The following is a 26,214-nucleotide window of genomic DNA, read 5'->3' on the forward strand; positions in this document are numbered from 1 at the left end:
ACAGAATTACAGCCCCCAGCATCAGCAATTTACGCAAATCTCTACTGGACTGTCCCCCACACCCTCACTCTCGGTCCCTGAGAAGGGCTAGGCCTTCTGACAATAAACCACTGTTATCAGTTTTCAGAAACTTGGCTTATGAACCTGTGATGAGACAGACTTGAATTAATTTTAGATGATACTCCTAGACCATGAAAGGCCTCCACGTCTAAGTATTTCCTTGTTTTGTTCCTCCTTCCGTCACAGTGGGGAGCTGCAGCTTCCAAGCTGAGCTCTTAGGGAGGTGGCACTCCTCTGGTACACAGCTGCACGTCACAGAGCACAGAACAACTCGGACATCTGCAAAGTGGGGTTGGACAACGATGAGGGAAACAGCCTCATGTTTTTTCATCTCCTGGTGACTTGAATAAGAAACTATTTTTCCTGCAAAATGCAAGAAAGGGGTAGCAAATCTTGAGGCCAAACAACAATGGCAGTGATGCACAGGCTGTAGCTGTACTGACCCCACACAGTGAAGACTAACTCAAACTTCTGAAGAGTGGCTAACATTTACCTCCTGAGAAATTAGGGGGACCCCCAGACAAGGCAGGACAGATAACAAGCAAGGTCTGACGTCCCAACAAGGCAGGTCCAAGATGACAAACTCTCAGAAGTACTACCGCAGGGAGAAACATCAACAGAAGGCTTCCTTCCAGTATTCCCCCTGGGACTGTCCCAGCACAGCCAGTTCTCCTGCTACTTCTAATGTCTTTTTGTCAGTGTGCAGAATGTTAGCAGGAGTCTTCCAGCATTTGATGTTTTACAAAAGCAAGTCTCAGTGAACGAAGACCAATGATTACGTGAAAATTTTCAGCTTCCGTTTGAAAAGGACAACGTGCTCCCCTCACAACTCTCATACGCTCATAACGAAAAAACAGAAATTACAACTTATTTAGGTTATAACTGCTGACGCATTGAAAAAACAGAGCAGTCTATGTACACTTTTTCTAGAACCAGGATTTAGAAGGCCTCCCTTAGAGCGGCAAAAAGCTGAACTGTAGACAAGCCACTTGATTTACTTGAGAGGTGTGTCAGATCAAACAACATGAAGCAGAGTTGCTGACAACAGTTACCACGTCAAAAGCTGTTCTGAGAACTGAAACAAGCTTGACGACATGCTCTAAGTTTTGGTGAGCACTGGTGAAAGATTCTGACCCCAAATCTGACATCCAGTTCCCATGTATTTTCCAAACCAGCCTGCCTTACATGCAGAAGTGACAGAAGAAGGGGGTAGGCACAAGAGACATTACCTGGAACAGTACTAGCTGCACCAGTGCAATTATTCTCCTCTGCAAATCCCAGCATGACCCCAACACCCTGCAAACATACAGATGTGAAATTTGAAGTGTTCATCAACTGCAGCAGTGCAAATCCCACATTACACTGACACAGTTTGCTTATGTTAAGATATGGGTATAGTAGAACTAGGTCGGAAACTGTTTACACAGATAAATGGGTATATAAAAATACTAAACAACACATTGAGAGCAATTTACTTGGACAAAATATAACAAAAAGGACAGGAATTTGTCTGGGATGGCCTGTTAACAGCCTTATAGCTCAAATCAATGTATCCAGATGGGTTTTCAAAAAAACTTGAGCACAAGAAATTAAATACTGTTCCTCCATCCTCTGTTCCTTGGAAATCTCATTGAAGATAGATCTATTCATATTTTACTTTACAGACTAAGATGACTGAATTACAAGTTTACAGGATTATGAATATGCATTATTTTTTATTTACTCAAGTCTGTGACAGTTCTCTAATTGGCCTGTTAGAAATAAATGAAAAAATATTATTACGGTTTCTGCAGAACTTTAAAGGAGAAAAGGAATGGATGAGAACATGAGAGCAAAGCACATACACATTTTTATCACCTGTGTAGACAGTTGAAAAAGTAGAAGCTTAGAAAGGATACATGTGATCTAGAGACAAAATTCAGAGTGGAATAAATAAGAAGGATACCACAATTCAAGTTCAGTGACATGTTAAAAACAAGAAGGCACTTGACAACCAGGAGACAATCTGCATTCCGAAGAAGTGTCTGTACTCTGTAGGAAAAAAATGAAAAATAGTTAAGTGCTGTGTACAAAATTAAAATATATGGTAAATACATAAAGGAGTAATGCAGGGTTTTGAAAAGCAAGATTCAGAAAGGTAGTCCACTCCCAACACGCTGACCCAGGAACATTAGATGCGTTCTCATTTCTAACCAGAATCTAGACTACGTACTCCTTCCACAGCAACTCAAGGGCTGCAACAGCAGCCCATTTTGCTTGTAAGACAACAGAATACAGGAAATGGATTCAAACCAATCCCCAGAAAAAATATACAAAAGTAAAATATTTGTCTGTTGAAAAAAAACCACAAAACACAACACACATCCTAAGCTTGATTTTTTTTTTTAAGGCCTTAAGAGTAATTTCAGTTTCATCTGTAACGCTGAGACTTACCTTTTGCTGCTCTGAGATGCACGTTTAATCATTACACAGCATTATTTTCATATATTGAGGCTGACATCATGGGTAGTCAAAGAATATGTTTAATAAAAAATAATTAAACTTCCATTTGCTCTATAGAACATCATAGAAAGTAATTCAATAAATTACAAATGACTTTTTAAGACGCTTGTTCAACTACAGAAAGCAAATTCAGACTACACAGAACACAACTGGCAAATATTGCAAATGTCCAAAAGAAAAACTGGACTAAGACTTGGATCATGAAGCCTGAAACAAGGGATAGAAATACAAGGCAATAACAGCTAAGGTTCTTTTAGTAACTACCAACACACACTTTATCATCACCTTGGATATCCTTTTAATTTTAACTTCAGTATTAGTGTAATTCTACTGAGGTTTCCTTATAACCCTTAACTTTATACAACCGTATTTGCATATAGTCTAGCTGATAGTGGGACATTTTTCCCCTTCTGGTTCAAACTGATTAAAAATAAACCCAATACATTATGTTCAAGTCTGTACCAGCCTTCATTACTTGAAACTGTAATTGCCTTATTACATAGAAAGAATCACTAGAATGGTAACCAAACTCACTTGAGCATAATTAGGAAAATACTTTATTTCATAAATCTGATATAAATTAGGTTTTAGCCACAAGATTTAGGATTTCTTTTGTGGGGTAAGGGTGGGAAGTGATGGTATTGTTGACATAATCCATCAGCAAACTAAGTTAATAACTGTTTGTAGAACTTTGGCTATTTCATAGATGCATCCTAGTTAAATAAAAGTGCTATATTACAAAGGGCAAAATATTAAATATGCAATACTTTTTTCTTTCCTTTTTTTTTTTTTTTTCCATGATGAAGAATTGCTACCCCCTTCTCTTGGCAGTTTTTAATTTTCACTATTGCTAAGACACTGCATGAAGGGCCAAAAATCAGAATACTATTTGGGAAAATATGTAACCAGCACAATCCAAATGGTACTTGTATAGCTGTGTAATTACATGTAATACTGCTTCTAATCATGGGGTTATTTTGCACATAGAAACTTATATTTCATTGGTAAAGTTCTCGGTAAAAAAAAAAACAACACAGTTGTTTTACTGTACAAGCAAGCAACAGAACTATATCAAAATATACAGTTTTTGTTTTTATTTTTAAATTTATCCCTTTGTAAAGCTTTTTCAATGACTTCTACTAGTACCTGTATCTATTTTCTCTTAACACTTGCCTTTTCTTGGACTGCAAATGATGGAACTAAGGTCAATTGAAATCTCAGTCAGTTCAGATCTTCTGTAAATGTGAATCTGGGCCTCTACTGTGTCAGAGTAATAGCAGCTTAAGAAGGAGGAGGGATCAGATCACACATCAAATATTTAGACAGATTTTATATAGTAAAGGGTTCTAAGGTTTTGGACTTCAACAGATGCTTTATGCCCTGTTACTGTTGTTTCTAGGAATAATTTATCTTCCTTACTATTCAAAGTGCTTTTTCTTTAGTGGGTAACTCAGCATAACATATGAAGTGATATCCCAATAATGATTTGGGGTAATATTTAATATTTAGTCAGATTTAAATCTGCAGAGAAGTTTAAACTCAAAAGGAGTTCAAAACTATCTATACTTTATTTACCATTATTAACTGGTAACTCCAGGAGGTTTTATGACATAAAACACAAATAGAAATCTACACAAACAAAGCAAACAAACAATTTTTACATGAAGTATGCAGTGTTGAAAGGTCTTTTCAGTGGCACTTTATGACAGTTTGCCTCTTCTGAGTCTTGGGGAAACTACTCCTCATTTGGGGACTTTTAATTCTGCGGAGGGAGCCCAAAACTTTGCAAGGTGTAAACTAAATAGATCTATATGGTGCCAAGTAGCATGAGATAAGACAGTTTTTGTTGTTATTTCCCCCTTACTGCTGTCACAGAACAGCTGTAATGATGGGGGAAAAAAAAAACACCAACAGTCATATCTCAGCTCAGATTTTAACATGATATACAGGATGTCTTTAGAAAACAAAACAAAACCTGAAAACAAGTAATAGAAACCAATGTAAACTTCCTAAACTAACTCAGCTGAGGTAACAGGTAGCCAGTTTAATTGGCTGATTGGGAAAAATTTATCTTTTTAAACACACTTGTACCTGAATTGGAAACAGCAGTGCATCACAACACTAGAGCATTTTCATGTAATTAAAGCAATGGATGGTGATGTAGATTCTACAGCTTTCATGACATTCATTAGCTGCCCAAATTATTGCTGAGTTTTGATCTGTAAATTATAAGTGTCAAGGAGGCTGTAAAACTATATTCAAATTAAATCAATAATATGCATAAAGTATTCTGTGTTCACTGCAAATATATTAAATATACAGCTCTTACTTGAGCATTATTTTCATAAAATTAACCCCCCAACAAAATTATAATGCCTTTTGTTGTAATTTTACACCATTGTGTATTTGATAGTACGTACAAGTTCAGAAACTTATGAACTTCAAGAAATATTACATGCAAAACGTCTCTGAAAGCAGTTTGCACTTCTAAACAAATACTGAAATGTTCGGTCAGTAAATCATTGATGCACTCAACACTGGGTTATTTACAATGAAATAATTAAAGAATAAATTCAAAATCAGTTCATAATTTAAGTGCAGAGTCTGGGGTCAGTCTTCATCACTAGAATCTGAATCCTCAGATGAAGATGATGTACTATCAGATCCAGATGAAGCATCTGCTTTCTCTGAACCCTCATCTGTGCTGTTTTCGTTGTGAGAGCTTGGCTCTGTTCCCCCTTTGTCTTCCTGATCTCTAACCCTAGAATTTTCCTCCTTTTCTTCTGTGGGCTTGGCTGAGCCCGTGTCATTACTTTCACTGTCCTGTACATCAAAAATATTAGACTGAGACAAAGCTGGGTTATGAAGATTAAGGCCTGGAGTGAGAAGCATCCCTGGATAAAATATGTTGGACAAAAGTAATGGGTTAAGAGAGAGAGGATTGGCAGCTGCAGCAGCAGAGGATGTCGAAGGAGAGCTCAAAATAGAGTTTTCACCACCAGTATCTGTATTTTGGTCTTCTGTCCTTTCTTTCTTTATATCCGCCTCTTTTGAATCGTTTCCCTTTTTATCCTCTGAAATAGACTCCGTAGACTTGGTTAGAAGTCCTCTCATGCCCAGCAGGTTTGGTAATCCAGCCATCCCTGACAGCAGCATGGGGAACATGGCGGCCATGTTCTTGGCGTCTCCTCCAGCAGTTAGGCCAGCCGGCATTCCCATTAGGCCCGCCGTTACTTGCAGCGACTGCAGGTTTTGCAGGTTTTGTTGTAAGGCCTGGAGACTAGGCAGATCCACTCCCGGCAGCAATCCGTTAGCTAGCAGAGGGTTAACCGACACGCTCGCAGCAGTGGCAGCGGCTGCAGCTGCTGTTGCCTTAGCAATCTCACTTTTCGGGCGCCTTCCCCTCCGGCTTACTTCTTCCCGCACAACAGGCCCAGTGAGAATACGGTCAAACATAACTTCTGGGAGAAATCCCTGCAAGAAACATTGTGTATCATCAGTGTTTTGATAGCATAAAGATCCAGAAGTAAAACCCCACAAGCATACAGTAATGGTGGCAAAGATGATTCCAGTATGCTGGCACAGCAGCTCCATCTCTAGACCACTCACTGGAATTTATGGTGGCTTTGTGCTATCACATCTCAAACATCTGAAGTGCCATTTCTACAGCCAGGTCTAAGCAGGTGTCTTCTCAGACCCATTGCTAACTCATCTTCAGACGTTCGCACATCAACCCGAATACAGCTAATTAGAGGAGCACTCATTTCAAGACCTAAAACATAGCACTGCTTTGCAATATTATCACATTCTAATCACTTAGTTTGATACCACTTAATTAAAAAAAAAAAACAGTTAAGGTTAAATATAGACGTGTGACTGCACACAGACCAATCTCCAAGTCCTTTTTATTATTGCCTGTATCTATTTAATGTCTTTATATTTCATCTTATCCATAAACTTAAGAATAAAGACTCACTTTCAATTCTATTAAAATGGGATTCAGACCACTTCTTTTTAAGGCTTGCATACTATTTACTTCACCTCTGCAAGCCCTCATTTATGAGATGAAGTCACAGCATTATAGCACCTTCAACCAAATCTCTAATTTGGGGTTGCCAGTTACTGTCCCTTCTCTTCCGCCTACTCACAGCTGTGCCAGCAAACCACTTTAAGGAACCAAGCTGGCTGAAAAAAAAGCTAATACTGACTCATACTCCACATTTAATATAATTTAATACCAGAAATGAAACCTTGCCTTCCACCCTACGTCACAGATATCTCATTTTGCCAATACTCACAGACTGTTTTACAACATCTCCCCATTCAGGAGCCACTCCATACTCTGGATTTTCTTTCAAGAACCTGCACAAATCCTTCAGAGGGGGAGCAAATGCACCCCCCACCTGAGAAACAGAACGGAGAAGTTAGTGAATATTTCTCTTCTGATAAGAAAAAAAGGCAACAACCATAACTGACACTGTTTCATTTTTGTCTTTCATAGAACAACACACATATAGTCTTACAATTATCAGTAAGTATAGCATAGCATTTAATTGATTTCTGTCGGTATATGTGAGACATTCCTGATTTGTTCTCAACCTAAGCCCTAACTCCTCCATTACACTCACATGCCACAACTTCAGTATCTAACATTCATTCTACGCTAAACATCAGGAAATTATTTAGACATGTAACAAAGCAAAGAGCAACACTATGAATAGAAAATAGTGAACAAGTAATAGCAAGTTTGTAGTTATAATCTCATTTGTTCACCTTTTCATCTATTCACTAGATCACTCTTATCTCAGTCTGCTTCTAAAATACTTCCACTGGGAGGCTCTGTTTCTCTTGTGAAGTTCATGTATTTTTTCCATGCAAAGAAGGTAATTTTTGAGTTATGACTGCTAGACAGCATGTCTTAATAAAATCATATAAACAAGGAAGTAAGCTTTCAAATTAACCAGAAGTATTACTCAGATCTATATTATTTTGTGATTCTATTCTATGATCCAGAAAGAAAGAAGAAATGGCTGAAAGAGAGGGGAAAAACTTGCAGTATCTATTCAGCTTTGTCTATAAACTGCAGCTTAAATTCACATTTCCTAGGCTACTTATGGTCCTCCCACCCCATGTTACTAAATATGTAATTCAGAAAAGAAAATGAGAGAATATTTTGGAGAGTTCAGTGATGCAGATAAGTCAGGGGCAGGTTATAACTGGGGAAACTGAGTAATAAGGTAACAGAGGAAGACCGCCTCAACTTGGGTGCGGGAAAGAAAAAAGCCATCATGAAAACATAGGCTCTTACAGCAAGCAAAGACCAAATCCCTCATTTGTCAGTAATCAACTTTGAAGATTCCTCAGGGCACAGCTTACTATAGAGAAGTGTTTTTCAAGAGACTAGCAACCATAGAGGTTCCTCTTCAGAGCAGCTATCCCAATGCATGGAAAGGATTAAAGACCCAAGTTCTGCCTCACTTTCCTCTACAAACACACAAAGCTTCTGACCTTAATGGCAGCATTAAAATAATAACAACAATAAAAAAACTGCTTTCCTTGCAACTACTCTCTAACAGAAACTGGCAGCAACACAGAGAAAATGCTCTAGAAGGTGATGCAATCAACACCTCGAAGACTCTCCCTGGATTGCTGCTTTAATACTACTCTGACACTCAGAGACACCATCCCAAGAATCTAAATTCATTCCATAAATAACAGGAATGTTCTATATGCTTTTCTTGAGTATGGCCCTTTTGCCTTCCCCAAAGCACATTCAAGTGCATTACATCTTTTGAACTTTGACCATATATTCATATATCTGAAAACTTGTATTCAGCATCTGGCTTCCCATCTTCCACTGTTCAAATTTTAGACCAAAAAACCCAACAACCACTACTTTTGACCCCCTGATCAAAACCTAGCAATTTTATGTACAATGCATATATGCTGGTGACCCATAAAGGTTGAATGGCAGAGATAACAACAAAAATAAAGAAAAAATGCAAAATGATCCAGTACACAGGATTTAAGCAATACCAATGGGCAAGATGCTATGAGAGATGCACTACCAATCTATTTTTAATCTTTTTGAAACGCAATCATGTAAAAATGATATGGCATGCCCAGAATTTAGAATTTCTGAGAATGCTGTTATTTGATTAGAACATACAAAGAATTACACTAAAAAAAACGTCAAATTTAAAAACAGGTCCTTTTTAAAAGCATTGTCTTTGCTGCTAGTCTTCAAGTAGATTAAAATTATACAGAGACTAAAAACTTTCCCTGAAAAAGTTTCTGTAACAAGTCCGACAGTTAAACTGAAATAGTGAGGTACAAAGAGTCATTTTTACAACAGAACAAAAGATTTCAGTGGCCATGCTTCTGTGTTAGTCAGTGGCACAAATACTGCAATATATTGAGTGTTCAATTCACTCTCAACCACAAGGTAAGTTCCTAGCAGTATCTCGTACGTTTTCAAAGTCATAAAATGCTTACTAGAAGATTGTGATCTATGTTCTTGTTCTGTGCCAAACCCCTATCAGAAAACCTTTAACTTGTACACAAAGTTACACCTGATAAAATACTAGACTTCATTTCAGATAACTTTTAACTTGGGGAGCATATAAATGAGAAGAGCAATATGAATACCTTTCTTGCATTTCTTCTATTTATGAGCTGAACACGTTCTTCACCAGTCAAACTATTAACATCCAGTTTATTAGGGTTTCGACAACGATGTCTTTTTTGTTTGGGCCTCCCATCATGCAGCTGCGTCCTCTATTATAAAGAAATTACAAAGCCAATTATGTTTCTGATATAACTGTTTCAAAAAGTGGTAAAAATTACTTTCAGAAACATGTTAACATCAGTATTCATTTACAAATCACAACTATGTAATGAGAAGACCAAGAAACAGCTTCTATCCATTGTTTGTTTTAATATTTTTTTCAGTTTTCATCAGTGTGTTAACTAGCACAGATGCTGTTTCTTTTTGTATTATAACATCTTTCTGAAGAAATAAGGCTGTTATTCAAGATGTCATAAATAAGACTTCTGGCATTCTGTTCAACATTAACAAATCTGAATTCAGAAGTAACTTGAGAAAAATCACGCCCACATAAAGATCACTACCATACCCTGTAACGCAGATAGGGGGTACATCCCACAGTAAAGTCTAACCCCTCTTGCACATCACTAACTATGCTGCTACATGTTTTCAGCTCCCATAATTTCTCATATTACCATGATACCATTTAGCTAATTAGGTTTCTTATCTTAGATAATTTTGTAAATCCTATGTACAACTATACAAATATCAAATCTCTTTGTTTAGTATTACTTTTCTTAGCAATTACATTTGGAAGGAAGGGAAATAAATGAAAGGCTTGTAGAGCTCAAATGTGTAAGAGAAACCGGACATTTTCCTTCCTAAACAACAAAAAAGAACGAAGAAAGAAAGATAATTCCATGAAACATGCAGTACCAATTGAAATGTATTTTATGAGAAATGTTTTGCTGTTTCACTGAAGTAGAGCTGAAAGGAATACTCACAGGAATACAAGCTCCTAAATCTTCAACATAGCCGGGATGTTCTTTCAGCCACCTTTCTAAATCTTTCCTTTTGGGGGCATCATCACCTGCAAGCCTTGTTCCATCTTTGAGGTTAATAACAGGAACTGGACTCTCTGCATCAAGCATGCCTTGTGACTGCGTGTAGGTGAGCGCTGGGTTTATTCCTGCAGCAACTTGGCAGGAGTTAATACCTGGATTAACCTGGAGAAATTCGAAACATTCGACTAAGTTCTCCATAGAAGGCAAACCATCACGATTATTTCATGTATGATACAATGAAGGCCACAGTCCTGCAGATCATTACGCACAAACTCAAGGACTCGGGGAGACTAATTAGGTGCATAAAGATAAGCTCCCTTTAAATCCCTGTAAGATCAGGTCCCGTAACACATGAACGTGTGTAACATCAGAAGGTGTTGCTAAGACAAATATCAAGTTTTTTAATAATACACTGTTAATCAAAACAGCTTATCAAAACTAGAATTTTTTTTTAAATTGTAATGTTTCTAATATTTTAGTAAAACTCCACCAGTTCTTATTGGTGTAGTTATACGCATCCAGTGAATAGTTTCAGAAAAAAACAGCCGTGTAATAAATTTTTCACTGAATGTTGACAACCAGTTACACTCAGGTAAGGAATTAACAGTAATCTAGGCCTTATTTTGGATACATAATGGAGTTTACTTACATGGTTAGGCTGCTTATTTCTATTTATAAAGAGGACATCAACTCCTTCCACATTCTTTCTTCTTCCCCTTCTCTTTTTGACTGCAGGCTGACTGTCGACTATCACTCCGTTGGCGCTGGCTGTTATGTGACTGGAAGTACCTAATGAAATTACACAGCAAAATTCATGTCGATGCTTAAATTGTTCATACGAAGAAACACTTCAATTTTATTTCCTTTTTTTCTTTTAATTCTGAAGTTGTGCTAGTGCAGATAATTTCTACATGTAATATATTTAGCAGAAAATGAAAGCTAAGGATGGTATTTTCAAAGGAGATGTTTTCATATGCATAAGCATGCAATCAATTACAGCCATTTGATCAGAATCTGGCCTAATGCAAGCACCCAATTCTAATACTACAAATATTTTAATCCAAATTTTAACTGCTAAATTCAAATGCTTTTTAAATTAGCCACATACACTTACTGTTATGAAAATAAGCTATGAGGTTTTGGCTGTAAGCCACAAACCTTCTTCTAGACTATTGTCTTCCACTGTTTCATTACATGAGACACAGGCAAGAATATGAAGAGTGCAAAGACAACACAGGCATAAGTCTAGAATTCTTCATCTTTACTTCCAAACTAGTTGTAATAAGCTGTAATTTGAACTCGTTATTTACAGTGGAGACTGATGAGCTTTATAATTACTACGATCTTCTTGTGGGGGTGTTTAAAATGCAAGATGGCATCCTTCTAATAAATGAATTTTACAATTAACTGACACTGTGAGAGTACTCGCAGTCTGATATCCTAACTCAGGTGCCCAGATTCCCTAACACACTGCACAGAATTCCCCTAAATAGCAGTTTAGAGCAAAAAACACTGCCAACATCTCTCTCCACTGCCTATATACATGGAGTTTAACAGAAGAACATGGAAGAAAAGATTTATTACTAATCCTCATGTCCTCCGACATTTAGGAATTCACAGTATATACCCGATTCAGGAAGTGATTTGGGGAAGTTGACGAGGCTGGTTTCTGAAGCGTTCTGGAGTTCACGTAGCCGAGCCAGGTATTGCTGCTGTCCCAATGCACCTTCCTCGCTTTCAAATGGCCTTTTCTGAGACAGTCCCTGCTTCTGAAAAGTCAATTTCAAACCACCTTCCTGTTAAATAAATCCCAGGGTTAGAAGAGTCTCTTCTGAAGCAGAACGACTACTTCATAATCAGGATTTTTGTTGTATGAGTTTCAGTTTGTATGAGAATACAAACGGTTACTCCAGAGGAGTTAATGAAGAACAAAAAACTTACATTAGACCTTAAAACTAGTCTTGATTCTCCTCCATGTAAAGGAAACTGACTGGAAATTTTGTGGAATTGCCTCTAAGAATATAGATTATATAACATCTTCATATAACATCCTAATTGAAAAATCTAGACACTAAACAGCTGCCTACCTGATAATATCCTAAACAAGTAACAAATCCAATTGCAAGAAAAAAGTTTTGTATATTTTTTACATGCTACCAACAGGTCACAAAATATAGATAAGAAAAACGTTTGAAGCTTCTAGCCTACATTCTAGCTTGAAAACATGCCTGTAATTCTCTAAAAGGCCATGAAAAAAAAACTAGTTGCTGAATAGGATATGCTGAAATGTTCAAAAAAGCCAAACAGAAATACTGTTTATTAAACCCATTTTTTAAGGAAATGCGTAAAACAGGCTGTCTGAAGAAGCAATATAACAGCAAAATTTCAACTCAAAGAGCGAAATAGTGGTGATTCCCCTCCAGAGTTTTATGAAAACTAAAACCAACAATGAAAAAAAAACAAAAACCTCAGAAGAAGCAGACCCAAATACCCACAAACAAGTGTGTGAAGGAAGTGAGAATAAGAGCAGGCAGCCACTTGCAGGTAAAGCATGCCGCACACCGCAATCGCAATCAGGTCCTAGGGCAATAAAAATAAACATACGTCATTGATTTTCACTGTAAACTCCTTTTCTCGTACATGCTTCTTCACCTTTGACATCTGTGGTGACTGATCATATTCTTCTTTAACACCTGCAAGAGGGGGTGTTGGTGCACTGGGCTCACTGTAATCTGCAGCTGCACCCGGACTATCCAGAAGCTTGGTTGTGTAGAAAGATGCCACCGTATTGCTGTCATAGTTCCTTCTTGCTGAAGGCCATTTACCTTTCAACACTGTTTGACAAATACTATCGAGCCGGTTAATCATAACTCGATCCTAAAAACCAGAGAAAGTATTTTTGTAAGTGTAATGCTTAGTAACACTGCATACATTACATTTATGTAGTATGCAACAAACTGCTCTGCGAACTTCCTAACTATGAACCAAATCACATGGATCTTCTCTCTGACTATTGAAAAACAGCAAAAAAGCACATAACTCTCAAATGCAAAAAATATATTGTGGAAGACCGAAAAGCAAACAATCAACCACAGAATTGAAATTAGTTATGTCAGTCATAGGAATTTGGACACAACTAAAAAGCTTGAAACTATCCAGAACTTATTTCAAATAAGATGAATTTGCAGTCCATTAGTACAATTATCTTTCCACATATACTGGACTGTTTCAACATACAGAGTCACACAGTAAAAATTCTAACACGAGAGCTGTATTAGATCACTGCCTCACCCAGTCTATACTTCAGCACAACTTCAGGATTTTACTAGGATTTTACAATGTAGCGGGAGGTGTCTGATATCCCCAAATAAAATAGTTTCTAACATGTAGCATAAATGATTTCTTGCTCTACTTTTGACATACTTTTGAACTACTCTAAGGAATACAATCACTGACTTAAAATTCAAATACCTGATCATTTATCTCATCTACATCCAACATATGCTTTCTTTCACATTCTGCTTCCCAAGTGAATGTTTTCTCATGTACAGATACAGCTCTACAACTGATGCGTAAACTGCTTAACTGCAGTTTTACTATAATTTACCCTGAAGTCAATTGTTTTCCAACCCCCCCCCCAAGATCTTCTGTGATGTGTTGTTAGCATATTTAATTGAATACTAATGTATGTCACAGCCCACCTTCCTGTTTAACCTTGATTTTCAAAGTAGTACGATAAACTTGCCTTTGGCCAATAGGATGCTGCCAACATGTAGCCACCTTGTAGGAGGTAACTGGAATTTGGTGTCCCATTGTTCAGCTGGAAACTGTCTTGCGTCTCATCTTGCGTTGTACTCAGAGAAGCTACACTTTCTTCATCATATGCTTTTATATGAGCGGTTCCTTCTGCTAAATAAAACCACTAATATCACTTGATGTTGTAAGTTAAAAAATAGGCTCACAGTAAGAGGCTCAGGTAAACAACATATAAAGCAACATTCAAAGAAAGTCCAAACTCCAAATTACACTGAACAATTAATTTATTAATTTGCAAGTTTTTTCAGTGTGACTGATGACCCTTTTCTAGGCATGTAAGTTCCATATGTATATATATATGTGTGTGTGTGTGTGTGTGTGTGTGTGTGTGTGTGTGTGTGTGTGTGTATATATATATATATATATATATATATATATTTCTGTTAACTTTTTGAGAGCTTAACATGCCAAATTTGAGATATTTGAAAATGGGCATGCTACACGGTAAGCTGATAGGAAGTCCTTTTTTACTTTAAAATTAGTACTTTATTTTACAGGTAAACATATTAAAATACAGAATTAGATTGAAAAGAAAGGTGTCTATTACCAGAGTGTGGCAAATCTATTGGGATACTACTTTTAAAAGTAGTATGCCATTTCATTTACTATATGGAACACTGGATGTTCTAATTTACTCATTCATATTGAAAATGCACTTCTGCATAATTGTAATTTTATTTACTTACTTATTTTAAATCATTGATTTCCCCCCTCTCCCCCACCAGTCAGTGTGTCCCCTGACTTTCTTATATTTCTCTCTTCATCTTTATTTTACTTTTGCTTCCATCTCACAATAGAAGTTTCACTATGTTATAGGGAAACAGTCAAACTGGAAAAAAGGTGCTGCCTTACAAGGAAATACTACGTCAGCAAAACAAGCAGGATAATTCTACTGAACTCGTATCTGTCCTTAGCTATAGCTATGTATTCAGTGACTTGATATTATTTTACTCTCTCAAACTATGTTTCCATTATGGAAAGTACACCAAAGGTTCCACCATACAATATATGATGCAAAAACTGGGCCTACAACTGAAAGCACAGATGAATTTCAAGAGAAGCTTTCCAGCATTTGCCAATCTCTTCAATACCAAGTTACAGTAAAATAGCCACAGAAAGAATTTAAGATTTTGCACATCTGAGAATGGCACAATTACTTGCATAAACAGACTGAGCTGGCAGAAAGCAAGGCTAATATTTTGACTTGCAGCACATGTTATGGTATCCACCATCTAGAACTGAAGATCGAAGTCATGTAAGCTTTCCTTTTCTCTCACTGCTTTTATTTTTTTCATACAGCTGTTTCCTTTGAACATGTCCTCCCACTGCTACAGGGAGCAGCATCTTAATTATTTTGCCTAAGAGGCATTTAACTTGCCCACTTTTCCCAGTATATTAACCCTAGGGGTTCTAGCTGTCATTTCCAAAGAACAACAGGATCTATCTGATTAAATATTTTCTTTTGAGGTATCGGGAGAATAGTCAGCTTATTTAGTCATGCTGTAATGCCACAGCTTAACTTCATTCTCTTCTCTTTTCTATTACCATTTATTATCACAGAGCAGAGAAATATTTCCACATTCTGAGTCTGAACAAGGCAAAAGTCGAGTCCAGGTCAGAGTATCTAAAAGTAAGGAATGTTTCAAATAATGATTGGTTGGCTTAGTGCACATTTCAAATCAGTTCACTGATCAGAGGCTTTTGTTTTTACTTTGAACCTTCCAGAAGTGTCTCTACGGGTTCTTGGGTCCTATACTCTATAATCACTGCAGTTTTGAAGTATGTATTTAAGTGTTGGAAATTTTTCAGCGCAAGTACACTGCTTGGCCACCTCGAGCTTTCAAGAAAAAGCAGCTTACATCACAAACTTGTACACTTGTAGATTTCCTGAAAGAACAGTGAGGAAGCTACATATGCAGGAGAGCAAGGCTGAAAAAAAAAAAAAAAAAAAAAAAAAAAAAAAAAAAAAGGCAAGCAAAACCAACTACCTCATCCAAAGCACTGATAAGAAGCAAAGCAAAAAGCTCTCTTGAATTTTTTCTGACTCGCTTCAGATCAAGCAAAAACTTTTCTGGGATTCAATAACCTTTTTTGGACATTCTTTCATTATGAATAAATTTGTTCAATTTAAAAATTGTATTTCAGAAATAAGACTACCAACATACCACGTTTTTGTGCCTCCTCTTCATCACTATCACTCTCTTCAGACGATGATGATGATGAGGATGATGAAGAGGATGATGAAGATGATGAGGATGAAGATGCTGAAGAACAAGATGAAGATGAAGAAGAACTAGAGCCTGATCGAGAGTGCGAACAAGATGAGGAAGACGAAGAGGATGACGAAGATGACCTGGAAGAACAGGATGATCTATCTGAGTCAGAGTCTGAGTCAGAGCTAGAGTCAGATCCTCTTTTGCTGACTCTCTGTTTTTTGGAAGCTGGGTTTGGAGTTAGAGGCTCTGTCCTTGCTGCCACCATGCGCCTGTCTGTTTCAGTCTTCACACTAGGTCTGTGGTCTGTATTTTGTACTGGTGTGCCGTTTTTTGGACTCAGAGGTTCAGATTTCATTATCGTCTGTGTCTCCTCTGTAGACATAGATTCCTCTCCAGAAGACTGAGCATCCTCTTTCAGATTTTCATTTTTCACTTTTGCATCCTCGAGAGCATTCACTTTAGCATCTGGCAATCTTGACTGCGGTGTAAGAGGAGAAGCAGCTAATGCCATCTGGTACTGATGCAAGAGCGGAGTAGAAGTCCTTGAGAGCGCCACTTTGTTCTGACTATAGTTCCTCTGGGCAGACATAAATGACAGTTCAGGATCACGAAGGATATGATAATCTGTCCTGCTAACTCCATGTTTAGCAGCTCCAATAAGCAAATCCCTGTCGTGAGTCCCACACTCCCACCAGACAGGTAAGTCTGGGTTTGGCTGACATAGCTTTAGTCGCTCAAACAGCTGGGGGTGTCTAAGGGCCTGTTCTCGCACCTTCCTTAGGAGCTCGATGCGATACAAAGTCCGGGAAGCACGCTCCTCTGTAATCGGTTGGATAAAAATGTTCGGGTCTACGAGTTCTGTTTTAAAACAAAACAAAAAGATGAGAATCTGGCAAAAAAAAAAAGAAAAAGAAAAACAAAAAAAGTGCAAAAAACAACCACTGCAAAGCAATACTAGAAGTAGATGGCTTCAATCAGTTATGTTCCCCCATTACAAGCTTATAATTTTACGCTTCACTTAAGATCTTTACTTATTTTCTTTACCCCCATTTTTATTTCAGAATACATGAACAAAGAAGGCAATAATCAAGAAAAACACTTTAAATAAAAAGTAAAGATAAAACTAAAGATAAAAATATATACACCCACCTTCTTTTGAGGGGAGACGACAGACCCTCCTGCACATTGACATAAAAGCATACAGGTACTTTTCTAAGCTCTCATCAGTTTTCTTATGTAGCCTAGCCATTGCTCTAAATTTGGTCCAATCAAATCGTCCCCGTTCCGGATCAAATACCACTCCAAATGTGGACACAACTCTGTAGAAATCAGCTTCTTCTCTTCTTGTCCACCTTCATGACCAAGCAAAAAAAAAAAAACAAACAAAAAAAACCACTTTAATTTTCTTCACTATATCATGTGGCTAGCAATTACTTCTCTCTAAATATATTTTAAATAAGTATGCATAAACATTCGCATTTCTATAATGCATATACCTTTGCTGTCTTTCTATCTTAGCAGCCATCTTTGGGTTTAGAGCAGCTTCTTCGTATGGAGGCTGCATCATACTAGTTTGTATTGGGAATGCTGGCTGGATCTGCTGGGCCTGCCTATTTTTACTGGTTCGTTGATAAGCTGTTATTAGGCGTCGAAGACGTGTTGTTAAGGCAGACTGGGTGGGCCAATAGATTTTGTCTCCTTCCATCATTTGTCCATCTATATTAAGACAAAATCACAGAAAAAATAAATAAATTAATCGTTGCTCGTCTCCATGGGTCTACACAAGGCAATGTCAACAAGTTTTAGTTAAGTCAGGGGAATTAAGCAACCAAAAATAAGGTGCAGATTTCAAGTTCTATCTATTTACCTCCATCTGCTATTACCAAATCACCCGGAGATGAAACATCGTCCTGTAGAAAAACAAAAGTGAAACAAAATAAATGTATCCTTCTCCAAGGATTTAGGTAAAATGCACTTCTTGTAGACAATTTACAAATAATGACAAAGAACAAGAGTAACGTGAGTTTTGGACAGGCAGCTAACAAGGCACACAACACAATTACACAGTAAATTGCTCCTGTTCCCCACCCCCAACTGCAGAGAAACAGGGAGTAAGGTCTATCAATTTTGAAAAACACAGAAAAATGTAATTATTTGCTCAAGAAAAAGATGGAAACACATTATAACATTTAACACATTTTAAGTGTGTTAAAAATAGCTATTAATAGATGGCTGTTATACCTCTATGTCATCTTTAAACAATGCTGGTGCTGGTTTATATTCCGGATCTTCTACGTCCCTGTTAAAGTTTTAACACAAAACACATTTTAACAATATTTAGGAAGACCTTACACTCTTTCAAATCAAGCAAAACCCATTTCAATTTAGTTACATACACTGTGTTTAATTTTATATTTGAAACAAGGAAAATATTTCATAACAACTTTTGCTTGAATCCTGCCCCCCCTCCCATTTACTGTCTCACTCATATTCTTTATCAGCACAGTTGCTAATATCATTGATGAAGCAATGAGTAAAGAAGTTATCTCTTTCAGAAGTTATCCAGTAATACTCAAAGCGATCTACTGGTGTCACTGGTTAACTACACATGAAAACACATCAAGGTGGCCAACCTAAAATCAAATTAAATAGATCTGTGCTATTCAGCCTCTGAAGGCTTGTACACTTCAGCATTTATTATTTCTTAAGTAGCAGCACAATGCACAATCCCTTTAACATAAAGTTGATGCATTTCTCCCTTAAACGTGAAATCCCAGATAATTAAATTTTGTCACACTTCTAATTCTGCTCAAAGTATTGTTCTTCACAACAATGACATCAAACTAGCATAAAGCTAGTTAAGAGGAGAACAAAGTACAACACACACAAATTGAGTCTTGTTTACTTTAAGTCCTTAAAACATTCATGCTCCGTTTGAAGCACTCCTACCCATCAATATAATCATTTGCTCTCTGCTCAGCAGCAACCGCTTTATCATCTGGCTTGCCAACCCTTTCCAAGAAGCACAGTGCTGGGTCTGCTCTGATAGTGTTGTATTTTTCATAACCTATAAAAAAGTGGCACAGAGTCATCTTTTAAAGTAAACTATAAAAGAAAAGATGGTAGAAGTTGATATTGAGGGATGGGGAAGTACATATGCAGTCATTCATATTACTCACCATGTTTAAAAACTCCAATTAGAAGGGATTTATCTGCATCTGCATCCCACCACTCAGCAGGAACTTCTGAGTGATCTGGCTCAGGGACCCAAACATCAATTTCACTAAGGAGAATCACCAACAGCATCGACATCAGTAATATTCAGAGGCAGAAGTACATTTTAAATTTGGAATTTGTACGTTATGGAAGGTTTTCAAACTCCTCTCTTCAAAGACCCATGTACCACATTCCATGTCCAACAAAACAATTCAGAAATTATTTTGAAGGTTGTAAAGATTCTTTGGATATAAACTTTTTTTTTTTAAAAGCACTTTGGTAATTAAAAGCAAGTAACAGTTAACTAATGTAGGACTATGCTACTAAGAGGTACATAAGCTACACAATACAGTATTAAACAGCAATACAAGACAGATAGCTTGGTATTTTGTATTTGGCAGAGACCAGTAACAGGGAAAGAATACAAAAACAGAAGGAGAATACAATATTCTCTTTGAATTCTGCCAATTTCTAGCAGTTTGTGTTTACCAATCTTAGTAAAACCAAATATTACCTGCTTTTGTGTTTAATAGCACGAGATGGACTACTCCATACATGTTTATAACAGCTTTCTGAACCCAACTCAAAGTTCCTATTTACTGCAAATTCTTGCAGCCATGAGCTCAAGGATTCTCACACACAAATTCTTCCATAAAAAAATTAATGGAACTTGCAGCACTTAACTAAAGTGTGCATAAAGAAGCAAGGAAAACCTGCCAATTAGAATGTCAAACATATTTCATCTTTCACTTACTTTCTCATTCTATTTGTTTTTAATAATTTCATATAGCTAGATTCCTAAATAGGAATCAAGACTTCCTGTGTCAAGTAAATACAAAGTGTTTTGTTAACGTGGCAAATAAAAACATGTTTTCCTCACAACCTAAAAATAGAAATATTTGCTTGCAACATCTTTTATTTGGGTTTAAGACTTCCGAATTTTCATTTAATAGATTTACATCTAAGATAAACAGGCAAAAACCCTCTGTATAGTTCACCTGGCATCAATTCCTTCGAACACCTTTTGGAATTCATTACCAATGACTTCTTGTTTTAGGTAATACAGCATTCTTACTCGAAGCAAGACCCTAAAGAAAAAAAAGGTTAGATATATTAGTACTTTAAAAGCTTTCATTATTTTGTGTGACATCAGAAGGTTTACAAGCCGTTTTCCTAAAACATACTTCCTTCAGTTATGAGAGGAGATAACCTCCAATTCAAGTCACGCTGCACTTTTTTATTGCTACTGTTTCATTGCAAAATACCTTTCAAATCCTAGAGAAAGACCAGAGCCAGCAGAATACTCACTTGCTTTATAAATTACTGCTAAGAGCAAATTTCTATTTCCCTCTTCCTACGTGGAAGATTCCCTTAAAAAGATTCCAACAGGCTGACAATAAACATCTTTCACATCCCTTTTCATTCCTCCTCACTTCAAATTTAGTTCATGACCTCAATGGTCCATGCTTTATCTCAATTTTTGTCTATAGTTGCCTGAAGTTTTCAAGCAGAGTATGACAAGCTTTGTTATAAAGAAATGCTTTATCTAAAATAACCTTGTTCATCGTTGTGAATAAGCTTTCAACAAGCAAGCCAGCTCAGATTCTCAGAAGCCTAGAAACAATACCAGGTTAGGAAAAAAAAAAAAAAAGATTTAGGAGCAACAACTTCAGCGCTTTCAATTTCTTTGCCAAGTGCTCTCAAGTTCCTTAGTCTTTGGCTGCTACAAGGCTCCAAAAACATGCTAGCAAGATTCTCTCTCTCTCAGGCCCCCAGCTTTGCAATGTACGAACATACAGTTTATTTAAAAAGGATAATAAGGTTATTTTTAATACAAAATATTCATTTCGCCTCATAGTATAATACAGCCCATTTGTCCTAATCAAACACACACCATGAAAACTTGTTTTTTCATAGCAACACAACAAGTACTTCCAAGTCTAAGACAACAAGGAATTAGAAGAAAAAAAATCTTTACATTAGAAGCAAAAAATATTCACACTCAACTACTGCTTACTTGTTGCAGTGGTGTTTTATGTGCTTTTTGTATCCTTCATCTTGCAACAGATGTTCTGGATTGTATTTTCGAAGCCATTCTGCTTTGTGTATGTCAAAAGTGCTAGCCTGGGTCTTCACCTTTTTTCCTTTTCTTCCTCTAGGCACAGGGGCTGATAGGCCTATATAATTTAAAATAATACAATAACAGCAACAGGTAGGTACAGAACCTGTGATATTTATAGCTACCAAATCCTATACCAGTATTGTGACCTACTAGAAAATACACCAGCCTTCCAGCTTGTGAATACAAGTTTTGTTTTGTTTGGTCTGTTAGAGCATCTCTGAACTACATTTCACAAGCTAGGGACAAAGCAGGAGATGGAGACAGAGACAAGAGCATGTTGTCACCTATATTGAAACAAAATAGGTTCTTACGAACCAAAATGAAAAAAAGCTTAAATACAGTATACCAACCCATTTGGTTAAGCAATCAAAAAACAAAGTGAAGCAGAAATGACATTTTTTCCATCAGTTGAATTAAATGGAGCTTACTCCAGATACCTATTTCAAGTAGCACGCTTTCAGAATTTTTAGCTGCTTTTATCCCATTGTCACTGGCATGCATATGTGAAGCTTTTTAACCACAAAACCACTTTGGTCCTTACCAAGGTGATTCTGCAGCTCTCGTGTTTGCCCATCTTCTGTTGGGGTAATGAGATCCCATATAAAACTTTTTATTTTCTCATCCCCTCTGTAGTGAACAAGACAGTAGGCTAAGAGAGCTCGGCAAATTATCTCCACATCCTGCTCATTTAGCTGTCTCTTGAAGCGACCGTGTGACAAAATCTCTCTCCAGCGACCCCACCTAGTCCAAAAAGAATCACAGGTTAGCATGTAAAAGTGAAACACTGCAGCAGGTTTATTTTATAAAAAGAAATACTAAAAATTTTAGAGAAATTCTATTTTTTCCTTCCATTTAAATTACTGAGTGGAAATATGAAAGTAACATTTCCAACAAGACTACCCGTTTAAAATGGTTTTAAACAAAAACTACATGTTTAGAAAAAAAAAGATCATTTTAGGCACAAAGCTCACTGGAACTCAATGATAACATGCAGTCATTTATCTTTTCAGGTGGATGAAAAGAACACCTAAGACTTTATTTATAAAATCACAACATCTGATATAAGAATGCTTAAAATGACTGGTTAGATTTTCAGTTCCTATTCAAACCTCACGGAAGTGCAAGATGTTCTGCAATCACGAACAAGACAGTTACCAATCCGTTCATTAGCTTATTTTAGAAATCTATGTATACAGTTTTAAGCCTGCCTGCAGTCCTTACAGTAATTTTTTTTTTTTTTTTTACAGAGACTACTTGAGTGCCCATATAAGATATGTCTACCCTTCCCTGAAGAAAGCTTTTTACCTGTTTTCTTTAATATTTCTTCAACTGCAAATTGTCAGAAGGATTTATACAAGGCACATGATTATATCAAATTTATTCATAAAATAAATTCAAATTTTAAATAAAATCTCTCTATAGACACACCAGGTTATTGCAAGTTTAATCTAAAACTTGTATGTAGTTCATTTTAGCAGAACAAACAACAAAGAGGGTAGCAATTAAAACAATAAAAGCATAATAAAGATTTAAATGAGCTCCTTTAAATGTAGGGGGGAGGGAAAAAGGCAAAAATGCTATGAATGCCATCAGTACATGCTTATTCGATATTGCAATATGTATAAATATGTATACATATTGCAATACTGCAATATGTATAAATATTGCCATTTACGTTCCCATACCCAAAAGCCCCCAAAAGACCAAGGTGAATCTTAGTCTTGCTACAAAAGCAAACACCTAAAATTACAGTTGTGTGATTAGGTATATTTTACTATTCCTTAGAATTTCTGCAAAAAGTAATTCATCTTAAAATGCTTAGGATCACATCCAATGGATACGTTAAGGAAGCCATATATACAGTGTCTATGCACTATAAAAATACCTATTTATTAACTGGTCAGGATCTGTACTTCAACAATGTAAGTTTCCCCATAAATACAATTTAGTACATGGAAAAACAATTGCTTTTTTCCCCCCCTCTTTTCTCTTTTTATTTGTTTAAATTTAATTTTATTTTTTTCCTAGAACAAAGAAGGATGTACACCATACCCATAGACCAGTAGGTTTTTTTCCACCCGAAAGCACTCTGTTCTTCCATATCCATTGGAACGGTCACACGGCCTGCGGAGTTTCGGTTTATCCTCACCCTCGCTTTCCACTTCAGACAATTCAGCCAGCTCATCTTTTGTAGCACTGAAGGGCCTCGTTTGTTTTCTAATTCTTGGGGTATCAATAACCAGGCTGTTCTGCAAAATTTCCAGCAAACCATATCAGAAAAACAGTTGGAAAATTTTCTGTAAATAGCTTGCTTTAGTTCAAAAAGGAACAACCTCTGTCTAATGTCATTAATAGGTCTTTTGCAAAGACATCATGGAAAACACCTGTAAAGCATGTAAAAACATTTTGTAGTATTTAAGGCAACAACAAGAAAAAAAGGATTTCATGCAACGATGCCAGCACACTACTTAAAAGCCATATTGAACATTTCATCTGAGCTGAATACTTCCACAGACTATGTATGACGTAGCCTCTATCAGTAAAAAAGGGTTAATGAAACCTTTTTAGAGCTGACTTCATAGGAATGTCTTTGCATGTAAGTCACAACTTCCAGTATTGTAAAACCAGTATTTACAACTCTGTCTGCTGTTTTGCAGATTCCAGAACAGTTACAGCCAAAGAAACAAGGCAATCAGAACAATTACACACTTTCAATCTTTTCCAGGACTTCAACAAAAAATCAAAACCACCCAAACCAAGGCCAAGTGCCGGGTCCTGCACCTGGGGCGCAATAACCCCAAGCAGAGCTACAGGCTGGGAGAGGAATGGTTGGAAAGCTGCCAGGCGGAGAAGGACCTGGGAGTGATGGTGGATAGTCGGCTGAATATGAGCCAGCAGTGTGCTCAGGTGGCCAAGAAGGCCAACAGCATCCTGGCTTGTATCAGGAACAGTGTGACCAGCAGGGCTAGGGAGGTGATCGTCCCCCTGTACTTGGCTCTGGTGAGGCCGCACCTCGAGTACTGTGTTCAGTTTTGGGCCCCTCGCTGCAAGAAGGACATTGAGGTGCTTGAGCGGGTGCAGAGAAGGGCGACGAAGCTGGTGAGGGGCCTGGAGAACAAGTCCTACGAGGAGCGGCTGAGGGAGCTGGGCTTGTTCAGCCTGGAGAAGAGGAGGCTCAGGGGCGACCTTATCGCTCTCTATAGGTACCTCAAGAGAGGCTGTAGCGAGGTGGGGGTTGGCCTGTTCTCCCACGTGCCTGGTGACAGGACGAGGGGGAATGGGCTTAAGTTGAGCCAGGGGAGTTTTAGGTTAGATGTTAGGAAGAACTTCTTCACTGAAAGGGTTGTGAGGCATTGGAACAGGCTGCCCAGGGAAGTGGTGGAGTCACCATCCCTGGAGGTCTTTAAAAGATGTTTAGACGTAGAGCTTAGGGATATGGTTTAGTGGGGATTGTTAGCGTTACGTAGAGGTTGGACGCGATGATCTTGAGGTCTCTTCCAACCTAGAAATTCTGTGATTCTGTGATTCTGTGAAACTCTTTTAGGACAACAGGGAAATAAGAAATACTAAAGTTATCTGCTGGTTGATTATCCACACAAAGTAACCATCACACAAACTCTGGTTCATAGATATATTAAACAAAGAAGCACCAAAAATTTGTATTGCTTTCTCAGACTTCAACAGCAAGCACATACATGGAAAAAATGATACAATATGAGAGAAATACTTACTCGGCCACTGATGGCATCTATATCTATTTCTGCTTTTTTGGCCCATTTCTGCCAAAAGTTGGGATCATCTAGTGAAATATCAGTCCTGTTTCCAGATGCAACAAAGCTAGCCTGTAAATAAAATATAATTATATATCTTACCAACAGCATTCATGAGAAGTTTGTAGAGTTGAATGCATCAGTGTGACATAACTTTATTCGATCAAAATCTCCCGAGCAGCTGTTAAGCCTTTAGAAGTTACTAATGGTGCAAAGTAACTCAAAGTTCTCCTCCCCCTTCATTTTTTAAATTCATACCCATAATATATCAGAAAAATCTAATGAACTTTTATGCACCATCAGGGGAGAACTACATTAAGCAGCAAGATTATTCTGCTTCCGAGTCTGAATCTAAATTACTTGAATGGAAAAAAATAGAATCGTTTGAAGAGGCTTATCAGCATTTGGGGATTTCATCTCATGAAAAAGTACCCGCTTGAGGGAGATTTCAAAGGAGTACTTAAACTACCAACAATCAAAGCTTGAAAGCACGGAATAAGCTTAATTTCAGAAGGCCTTAAAAAAAACAACAACACACCACTTTTTGGGAAAAAAAAAAAAAGAAGTAAATAAAGTTTTCTAATGCTTGTGATGAAAAGACAGTCATGATCATGTTCCGTAACTGGTTACATATCGCTTCTTTAGAAAGCTTTTTTTTTTTTTTTTTTTTTTTTAACTTAACTCACAAATAAGCAAGATATAAGAGATCCTCAATAAATGTGCATTTCAAAATAGTACATACACATCAGCTTAAATAGTTTTCTGTTTAACATCTTTTTTAAATGTAACAATCGCATTACTGCATTAGTGAAGGACACGTGCTCCAAGCTTGATTATACTACCTGAGACTTCTTTTCTAAATTTATCTTAATTTATATTTGTTCAGGTTCATTTTTACAAG

The 26,214-nt window shown here is 37.1% G+C and overlaps 1 protein-coding gene across 3 annotated transcripts in view; it reads right to left on the reverse strand.

Annotated features, from left to right (window-relative positions):
• Positions 1 to 2,616: 2,616 nt before the first annotated feature.
• Positions 2,617 to 26,214, reverse strand: part of CHD9 (chromodomain helicase DNA binding protein 9) — a 93,446-nt gene continuing 69,848 nt past the window's right edge. Inside the window, exons 22-41 of one of the 3 annotated variants that reach the window (XM_084294781.1) lie at positions 25,275 to 25,385; positions 23,596 to 23,792; positions 22,085 to 22,284; positions 21,439 to 21,598; positions 20,420 to 20,509; positions 19,385 to 19,488; positions 19,155 to 19,272; positions 18,447 to 18,504; positions 18,073 to 18,115; positions 17,702 to 17,921; positions 17,355 to 17,557; positions 16,155 to 17,063; positions 13,919 to 14,079; positions 12,778 to 13,050; positions 11,801 to 11,969; positions 10,823 to 10,962; positions 10,114 to 10,335; positions 9,211 to 9,339; positions 6,861 to 6,965; positions 2,617 to 6,036 (exon numbers count right to left, since the gene is read on the reverse strand). In XM_084294781.1, the coding sequence (XP_084150907.1) occupies positions 5,173 to 6,036; positions 6,861 to 6,965; positions 9,211 to 9,339; positions 10,114 to 10,335; positions 10,823 to 10,962; positions 11,801 to 11,969; positions 12,778 to 13,050; positions 13,919 to 14,079; positions 16,155 to 17,063; positions 17,355 to 17,557; positions 17,702 to 17,921; positions 18,073 to 18,115; positions 18,447 to 18,504; positions 19,155 to 19,272; positions 19,385 to 19,488; positions 20,420 to 20,509; positions 21,439 to 21,598; positions 22,085 to 22,284; positions 23,596 to 23,792; positions 25,275 to 25,385 (4,476 nt within the window). In that variant the 3' untranslated portion in view covers positions 2,617 to 5,172. Of the gene's footprint in view, positions 6,037 to 6,860; positions 6,966 to 9,210; positions 9,340 to 10,113; positions 10,336 to 10,822; positions 10,963 to 11,800; positions 11,970 to 12,777; positions 13,051 to 13,918; positions 14,083 to 16,154; positions 17,064 to 17,354; positions 17,558 to 17,701; positions 17,922 to 18,072; positions 18,116 to 18,446; positions 18,505 to 19,154; positions 19,273 to 19,384; positions 19,489 to 20,419; positions 20,510 to 21,438; positions 21,599 to 22,084; positions 22,285 to 23,595; positions 23,793 to 25,274; positions 25,386 to 26,214 lie in introns of all 3 variants that reach the window. The other 2 variants (XM_084294782.1, XM_084294780.1) reach the window with 2 other exon arrangements.

Source organism: Netta rufina (assembly GCF_964035555.1).
Source record: "Netta rufina genome assembly, chromosome: 13".
NCBI classification, from domain to species: domain Eukaryota; kingdom Metazoa; phylum Chordata; class Aves; order Anseriformes; family Anatidae; genus Netta; species Netta rufina.